This window comes from Heteronotia binoei, chromosome 6 (assembly GCF_032191835.1).
Source record: "Heteronotia binoei isolate CCM8104 ecotype False Entrance Well chromosome 6, APGP_CSIRO_Hbin_v1, whole genome shotgun sequence".
Lineage (NCBI taxonomy): Eukaryota > Metazoa > Chordata > Lepidosauria > Squamata > Gekkonidae > Heteronotia > Heteronotia binoei.
Genome location: NC_083228.1, coordinates 7,673,147 through 7,682,169, shown reverse-complemented (window position 1 = coordinate 7,682,169; position 9,023 = coordinate 7,673,147). Strand labels below are relative to the sequence as shown.

The 9,023-nt window shown below is 47.9% G+C and overlaps 1 protein-coding gene across 1 annotated transcript in view; it reads left to right on the top strand.

Annotated features, from left to right (window-relative positions):
* Window positions 1-773: 773 nt before the first annotated feature.
* ZFAND4 (zinc finger AN1-type containing 4) overlaps window positions 774-9,023 on the top strand; it is a 33,429-nt gene continuing 25,179 nt past the window's right edge. Inside the window, exons 1-3 of the mRNA XM_060240969.1 lie at window positions 774-1,111; window positions 4,355-4,430; window positions 4,525-4,592. Coding sequence (XP_060096952.1) covers window positions 928-1,111; window positions 4,355-4,430; window positions 4,525-4,592 — 328 coding nt within the window. The 5' untranslated portion in view covers window positions 774-927. The remainder of the gene's footprint in view (window positions 1,112-4,354; window positions 4,431-4,524; window positions 4,593-9,023) is intronic.

Below are 9,023 nucleotides of genomic sequence, written 5' to 3'. Positions count from 1 at the left end.
GAGAGGTAGAAAGAAAGCAGCTTTAACTTTAAATGCATTCTCCAAGCCGCCGGCTGGCTTAGCTTGGTGAAGTGGTTTAAAGAGAGAAATGCCTTTTCCGACCCAGCTGATTGGGGGGGGGGGGCTTCGAGAGCCTCAAAATATGTGTGCAGGAGCCACATTTGGTTCCCAAGCCTCATTTTGGCCACCCCTGTTCAAGTCCAGTCAAAGGTTAGCCCTGGTTAGTGCTTGGATGGGAGACCACCAGGAAGTCCGGGGTCACTAAGTAGAGACATGCTGTGGTGAAACACCTCTGCTCATCTCTTGTCTTGAAAATCCAGTGGGTTCTCCATGAATCAGCTGCGGTGACAGCATTTTCCACCAAGCGTCGTTTAGGCAGGTATTTTTTCTTGGGCAATGAGTGGTGCAAGGAAGCTGACCTTTTGCAGCCTTCTATAATAAGAGCCTCGTGTGAATAGAACAAAGTTTGAGTCCAGTGGCACCTTTAAGACCAACAAAGTTTAATCCTAGGTAGAAGCTGTTGTGTCAGACCAGCTCTGCTGTCTACCTGGATCTAAAAAGGTAAAGGTAGTCCTCCGTGCAAGCACCAGTCGCTTTCGACTCTGGGGTGACTTTGCTGGTACCGGAATCTACCTTGTGTGAAGAGTCTCTCCCGTTCCCTTCTGCTGCATGTTGTATTGTTGGGTAAACGCCTTTGTCACAATTGAAGTTCAGAGGTTGTCTGCAGCATTTTTTTTTTAAAATGATGTTGTCTCCTCAGGCATTGTGGTTGTCGGTCTTGTGTCTGCTTTAGGTGCAAACCCTGAACCATGTGCAGCGGCACACCCATCCCATGCTCAGAGCTAATTGGGCTTGAGGCGGAACTCTGCGGAGCTCATCGCTTCGGGGTCATCGCTTCCCCCCCAAAGACTTGTTAAAGCATCCAGAATGGCCAGCAAGAAAGAACCTCCTTTCTTCAATGAGGACAACGTGGGGCCGTTCTACTGCAAACTTCCTTACTGTGAGACGATGGAGCTCTTCATTGAAACCCTTGCAGGAACGTGCTTTGAGCTGCAGGTATCTCCTTTGGAAACGGTTGTCTCTGTGAAAGCAAAAATCCAGCGATTGGAAGGTATCTGTCCTTTTTTTTAACATTATGAAATCTCTAAGATGGGGTGTCAAAACATGCAACCTGGGGGCTGAATCAACCCCCCAGAGGGCTCCTATCTGCCCCCTGGCTTTCATCTGCTTCCTTCTCCCTCTCTCTGGCTTCCTTCTGCATCACAGCTTGCTTGGCAAGGCTTGCCTAATCGCGCAGGAGCTACAGAGCAAAGTCTCTATTTTCTCCATTGGCTGAGGAGGAAGGGGGGGAAGACGGAGCTTCTTTTTCCAGTCTCTCAATCACACTACTGAGCAACTGAGCCTTCTATTGGCTGAGGCTCCTCCCCCTCCTGGTCCCCTGGGGAAGGAAGGAAAGAGCCACAGCTTCCTTTGCCCTGTTCCCTGGATCCCATGGGAGAAATACAAAGAAAGCACCTTTGAGACCGGGTTTTGAGGATTGTTTTGAGGATTTTGTTTTCAAAAAAAATCTTTAGTTGCATTTGCCTGTGTTCTTTATAAAGTTTATATCTCTGCTACCTAATCTTAAATAGGTACACACATGGCCCAGCCCAATCTGACATGGCCCAGCCCAACAAAGTCTCATTTGTTTCAGATCTGGCCCTCATAACAAACGAGTTTGACATCCGTGCTCTAAGAGAAGTGTTTAACTGGAAATCTAATTGTAATATGGAGAGTACATGATGATCTATAGCAGGGGTGGCCAACGGTAGCTCTCCAGATGTTTTTTTGCCTACAACTCCCATCAGCCCCAGCCGTTGGCATTGCTGGCTGATGGGAGTTGTAGACAAAAAACATCTGGAGAGCTACCGTTGGGCCACCCCTGGAATAGTAAAATTAACAGTTCAGAAAACCTTTGACCTGGGTTGCATCAGCGTGGGAAACCAATAAAACAGTAGCATGTCATAGTGTGAGAATCTCTGCTAATTTTTGACCCCTGCTTATTAGCAATAGAATGATTAACAGACATTCTCACATTCTGACGTGTTACTGTTTTATTGGTTTCCCACACTAATGCAACCCAGATCAAAGGCTTTCTGAATTTGTTAATTTTACATTTGGATACTTCTCTGTTGCCTTATTTGCCAAAGTAGTTAGTTTAACAATTGAACCATGTGAAGTATGGGGCAGTTGAAGAGGGGGATCTTCTTCCCCTCCCCCCCCCCCCGATACTCTGATTAATAGAGCTGCCAAACGTTGACACTATCTCTGGATCTAGCAACCAGCAGAGGGTCTTGTGACTGTGCATTTTAAAAACTCATCTGTTAGCTTTCTTTCGACTTTGTTTGGACTTCCACCCATCTTTGAGAAGGGAGCGTTAATTCAGTTAAGTACCAATGCAGCGATGTGGGTTTTCCACATCACTGCTTTAGTTCTTCATTGGAAAATTTTCCAATTCAAGGTTAAATAATGTTGGCAGGATTTAAATAATGTTAGCCAAAGAAGGCAAAGACACTGTGTGCAAGGCGCCGAAGGTAAAAGAGATGTTGTCGTTCATTTCTTGCCCAACTTCTGAGCTTCCGTTGGCATCTGCTTGCCCTTTGTTAGGAACAGAATATTGAATTAGAATATTGAACTGCAGTTCCAACAACGTGTACTGATTGGCTAAACTTTGGGAAAGCCTGAGTAGGCTGATCCTTGTTTAGTGGCAACAGGAAGAAATTGCACACATTTTTAAAGGCACTTCCTTCACTCAAATTATTACTCATTCACAAATTCAGAATAATGTGTCCCTTAAGGGCTGAGTAGGGACTTAGATTCTTATCACTACAGATGAAAATGTTCTGCCCCCCGAGCATTTCTCTTCTGCTCTAATTAAGCTGATCTTGTACCTTTGCATCCTGAGTTCCTTCTTTGCAACACCTCTCCCACCTTATGATTGGGGATATAAAGGCTCAGAGATCTCCATTCCTACTCATATCTGATGAAGGGAGCTTTGACTCTTGAAAACTTACACCATGAAAATCTACACCACTTTGGCGTAGTGGTTAAGTGCAATAGAGTATTTCTGAATTGGTGTAGTGGTTAAGTACTCTTATCTTGGAGAACCCGGTTTGATTCCCCACTCCACCACTTGCACCTGCTGGAATGGCCTTGGGTCAGCCAGAGCTCTCTTATCTGGGAGAACCGGGTTGGATTCCCCACTCCACCACTTGCACCTGCTGGAATGGCCTTGGGTCAGCCAGAGCTCACTTATCTGGGAGAACCGGGTTTGATTCCCCACTCCTCCACTTGCAGCTGCTGGAATGGCCTTGGGTCAGCCATAGCTCTCGAAGGAGTTGTCCTTAGATCCAAGCAGGCAGCCGTCTGAAGTAGCAGAACAAAACAGGAATCAATTGCACCTTTAAGACCAACTTAGTTTTATTTAGAACGAGCTCTCTCAGTCCCACCTACCTCACAGGGTGTCTTTGGTGGGGGGGGGGGAGGTAGAGGAGATTGTGACCGCTCTGAGATTCAAAGTATAGGGTGGGATATAAATCCAATATCATCATCATCATCTTCATTTCTAAGGTGCTATTGGAGTTGACTCTTAACTAATCTAAGTCTGCTAGGGCTAAGAGTCAAACTAGAAACAAAATACTGGAAGAACTGTGTGTGGATTTCTCAGCATGTTTCATGTCGCTAAAAAGGTTGTTGCAGTTCCCAATTCTGTGTGTGTGGGGGGGTCAGTCCTCCCCCTTGTACAGTTTTTTTTCTTGATCTCAAACCCACTTCCCCATCCCCTGTAGCTACAATGGAACAAGCAAAAACTCACTTGAAGGGTATTCCAGCAACTCTACTCCCCCCCCCCCCCGCCCCGGCCCTGATTCCTGCCAGAAGCCCTGTATGTGCCCTAAATGGACCAGATAACACAACAAAAAATTCAAGCTGGGACCAATATTGATTCAATTATATGGATTCTTTACACAATTTTCAAAAAAGAGGGACGCAGAGCGTCTCCAGCAGCAATTCCACATCGGCTACAGCTCAGTAGATGGCTTTCAGGTCTGATGAAGACTGGAAAGAAACAAGTACTTAATCGATTGGCTTGTCCCCACTACTTTGGGACTTGAATATACGTGTTTTGGACATTTGGACTGATTTCTATATACTTCTTAGTAAATTGGACACTAGCTTGCATTTTTTCTTGCGTTATCCGTTATAGTGACCTCTCTCGGATTGTATTCTAAATGTACCAGAGACAGCTCTTTTAGGGAGTCGGTGACAATTTTACTCTGTTAATAAGCAATGAAATCTTAACTCTGTCGTTTTTAAGGTATCCCAGTATCTCAGCAGCACTTAATCTGGAATAATGTGGAGCTGGAGGATGATTATTGCTTGAACGACTACAAGTAAGTGTTTGAACGCAGTTGCACAGAATATTTCTGAATAGTCTTTCTATGGGGGGAAAAAGGCTGTGAAATCTTTTTGGTTGTTTGTTTGCAGCATTGCAGAAGGTTGTACTTTGAAGTTGATCTTGGCTATGCGAGGAGGACCTATTAATACTAGAAGAGGTAGGTGCGCTTTTTAAATAAAAGTATTTCTGCAGAGGTAAAGTACAGCAAAAAAATGAAGCAGTGTTGGACTTGTTGAACAGTGTAGGAGAGCCAGTTTGGTGTAGTGGTTAAGTGCGTGGACTCTTATCTGGGAGAACCGGGTTTGATTCCCCACTCCTCCACTTGCAGCTGCTGGAATGGCCTTGGGTCAGCCATAGCTCTGGCAGAGGTTGTCCTTGAAAGGGCAGCTGCTGGGAGAGCCCTCTCCAGCCCCACCCACCTCACAGGGTGTCTGTTGTGGGGGAGGAAGGTAAAGGAGATCGTGAGCCGCTCTGAGACTCTTCGGAGTGGAGGGCGGGATATAAATCCAATATCTTCATCCACCTCACAGGGTGTCTGTTGTGGGGGAGGAAGGGAAAGGAGATCGTGAGCCGCTCTGAGACTCTTCGGAGTGGAGGGCGGGATATAAATCCAATATCTTCATCCACCTCACAGGGTGTCTGTTGTGGGGGAGGAAGGGAAAGGAGATCGTGAGCCGCTCTGAGACTCTTCAGAGTGGAGGGCGGGATATAAATCCAATATCTTCATCCACCTCACAGGGTGTCTGTTGTGGGGGAGGAAGGTAAAGGAGATCGTGAGCCGCTCTGAGACTCTTCGGAGTGGAGGGCGGGATATAAATCCAATATCTTCATCTACCTCACAGGGTGTCTGTTGTGAGGGAGGAAGGTAAAGGAGATTGTGAGCTGCTCTGAGACTCTTCGGAGTGGAGGGCGGGATATAAATCCAATATCATCATCATCATCATCTTCTTCTTCTTCTTCTTCTTCTTCTTCTTCTTCTTCTTCTTCTTCTTCTTCTTCTTCTTCTTCTTCTTCTTCTTCTTTCTTCTTCTTCTTCTTCTTCTTCTTCTTCTTCAGTAGGAGAGTTGAGCGGATGATTGATTTTCCTACTGAAGATTACAGTCTCAATTATTTCATCTGAGATCAGTGAGGTCTAGTATTGCTTAATTTTTGGTCTGGATTGTGTAAAAGGTAAAGGTAGTCCCCTGTGCAAGCACCAGTCGTTTCCGACTCTGGGGTGACGTTGCTTTCACAACGTTTTCATGGCAGACTTTTTTTTATGGGGTGGTTTGCCGTTGCCTTCCCCAGTCATCTACACTTTCCCCCCAGCAAGCTGGGGACTCATTTTACCGACCTCGGAAGGATGGAAGGCTGAGTCAACCTGGAGCCGGCTACCTTAAGCCCAGCTTCCGCCTAGGGTTGCCAAGTCCAATTCAAGAAATATCTGGGGACTTTGGGGGTGGAGCCAGGAGACTTTGGGGGTGGAGCCAGGAGACATTAGGGGTGGAGCCAAGATCAAGGCTGTGACAAAGATAATTGAACTCCAAAGGGAGTTCTGGCCATCACATTTAAAGGGACAGCACACCTTTTCAATTCCTTCCTTCCATAGGAAATAATGAAGGATAGGGGCACCTTCTTTTGGGGCTCATAGAATTGGACCCCCTGGTCCAATCTTTTTGAAACTTGGGGGGTATTTTGGGGATAGGCACTAGATGCTATATTGAAAATTTGGTGACTCTACCCCAAAAACAGCCCCCCCCCCAGAGCCCCAGATATCTGCAGATCAATTCTCCATAATTTTCTGTGGGAATAAATCTCCATAGGAAATAACAGAGTTCCCAGCAGACATTTCCCTCCCCTCCCCTCCGCTTTCTGACGACCCTGAAACGGGAGGAGGGCCTCCAAATCAGTGGATCCCCTGCCCCCACCTGGGGATTGGCAATCCTAGCACAGACACCAGCACAGCCCTACTGACCTGCCTCCTCTCGCCATGCATCTCTGACTGGTGCAAACAAACTGACCCAATTTTGAATTGCTTTGCCAGATCAGCCCTTCTCTTCTTCCTCCCAAAGGGAAGCGGCACTGAGAAGTGTGTCTGCAAGGCAGGGGGGAAGAGGGAGCATTTCCTTCCTTCCTTCTTAGGGAAAACCTCCACCCAACAGTTCTTTGGAAAGGGAAACGTGTGCTGGGACTGAATTCTAGGGAGACTGTTGAAATTCCTTTCCCAAAGCCTCGGACTGATGCAGCTCATGTGGGCAATTCCTTGAACGTTCTCCCCTCCTGTCTTTCATCTTTAGTTCACAAAATGTAGGGGGGGGGGGAAGGGAGAGAAAACGGAGCTGACAGAAAGAGAGAGAAAGAGGGCAGGTGGAGAATCTCACCCAATGCGGTTTTGCAGAAAGGCCCGGGAATTATCTTGCGTGCATCCGCACTCGCACACACACAGACACCGGCTCCACCAAATGAAACCACTGACAGCCCTGAGCCCAGGTCCCTTTTGCCCTCAAATCTGCTGTTGCAAGACTGGGAGGGATTCATCTGCCGCTGCCCGCTCTTACTGCCTTAAGTCCTGGCCGGCCCTGCCCCCTCACCTTAGAGGACTGGAGGGGAACGGAAGTGGAACAGGCCGCCGCCACCGCTGCGCGCTGCTGCCCGCTCTTGCTGCCTGACTCCTGGCCTGCCCCCTCCCCTTCTCTGATTGACCTCAGAGGGGAGGGGACAGGGGAGGGGAGCGGAGCAGGCTGACGCCGTGGCTGTGCGCCGCTGCCGCCTCTTCTAGCCAGGCCTTCAACTTGCTGCTGCTCTCAAGACGGGCTCAGCAGCCTCTGACCGACCCGGACTCGCGGCCTTTGCGCCGTTCGCCCCCTTCCCTCCCCCTGCTTTTGTTTTTTGGGACAGCGGGAGAAGGGGGTGCTAACCCGGGGGTCCCCCGCCAGGGCGGGAGGGTTGGGACCCCTACTTCCGCCAGGATCGAACTCAGGTCGTGAGCAGAGTTTGGACTGCAGTACTGCAGCTTACCACTCTGCACCATAGGGCTCTTCTGGATTGTGTAGAGATGTACTGCTTAGTGTGTTTTATATAAATACTTATTCTATGCTTCCCTTCTTTCTGGTGGTTTCAGACTTCTAAAATCCTGATGAATTGGTTACTAAATGTCCCATTTTCTTGATTGTACTGACTCATCTCGAGTCCCTGGGAGAAAGATGGATTACAAAGAAATAAAATGAATATCTGGTTACTTAGAAACAAGAAGTTGTTAAAGCTTTGTGTGGAGAAACACCATTTTGGGCCTCTGTTTGTCTGGGAGCGGTTGGAGAAGGCTCTCAAACTCTAGGCAGGCTTTGGGCCTAGTCTCTTCCTCCCCCTCTCCCCTCCTGTCTGGGAACAGCAATTCTGAGGAGCCTTCTAGAGTAGGCTGGTCTCCCAGAAGGCTGCAAGCAGGAAAACTAGTTCCTGGGCAAGAACTGGGTTTTATATTAGAAGTTTTTGGAGGGAAACGGGCAGTTAAAAGTTGTCAGGGGAAGCTGACAGTTGAGTTTTGATTTGAGTCTTGGAGACTGGTGAGTGGGTTCTGGATGGTCTGGTCAGGGCCAGTTATATATTAGGGAAAGAAGGAGCATTTATCCCTACTTTCATTTATTACTTCTGTTCACCCTGCTTTGAAAAATGCCTGTAAATAGTTGCATGTTTTAAATAAATGTTTTGTTTATTGAAAAGGTCGTCCCTCTGTACCACCAAGGTCCCCCAACCGCCTTAGACCACGCTACTGCAAGAGGGGAGTCCAGCGAAGGCATGCAGTTGGCAAGGGTGCCAATCCTCCAGGGGTTTCCCAAAGTAGGACTGTGGTCTCTGTGTTAGCCAGGTGCTGGGTTAGCAGAGGGCCTGGAGGCCACAGAACTGGCAAGGGGGGCTGGGAGTCCTGTTCCTCTCGGTCAGGAACCCCTAAATTGAACAGGTGGTGGCAGCGTGCCCTAGTGGGCGGGAAAAGGACAAGCTCCCTTCAGGAGTTGGCAACTCAAAAGGGAGTTGACGGGACTGGGTCTGAAAGCAGAATTGGGCTGGTTCCGTCACACCTTGTAATATTATATAAGACAAAAAGTTCATACTTGTGGTGATGTGTATCTAATGTGTGTGGTGGGAATCCTTAAGATGGTGGGACTGTATGAATGTGTATAGTCAAATATACTGGCTTAATTTTCACTTGGAGAATAAGTTTTGCTGGAGGTGGGATTGGATTATTATCAATTTCTGACATTTCTAGATATATGAGGTTCTTTGTAATCTTAATTTGTTCTAAGGCAGGGGTGTCAAACACGCACACCAGGGGCCAAACCAGGCCCCCGGAGGGCTCCTGTCAGGCCCCCAAATAACTGGCTGTCATCTGCTTCCTTCTCTCTCTCTCTCTCGCTTCCTTCTGTATCTCAGCTTGCTCTGCCAGGCTTACTCAATCACACAGGACCTAGAGAGCAAAGCCTCTATTTTCTTCATTGGTTGAGGCTCCTCCCTCAAGGGGGAGCTAGGCTCTCTCAATTGCACAGTAAAGCTACTGAGCCGGGCCTCTCTTCCTGCTATTGGCTGAGGCTCGGTCTTATCCCCCAATGCTGCTCAC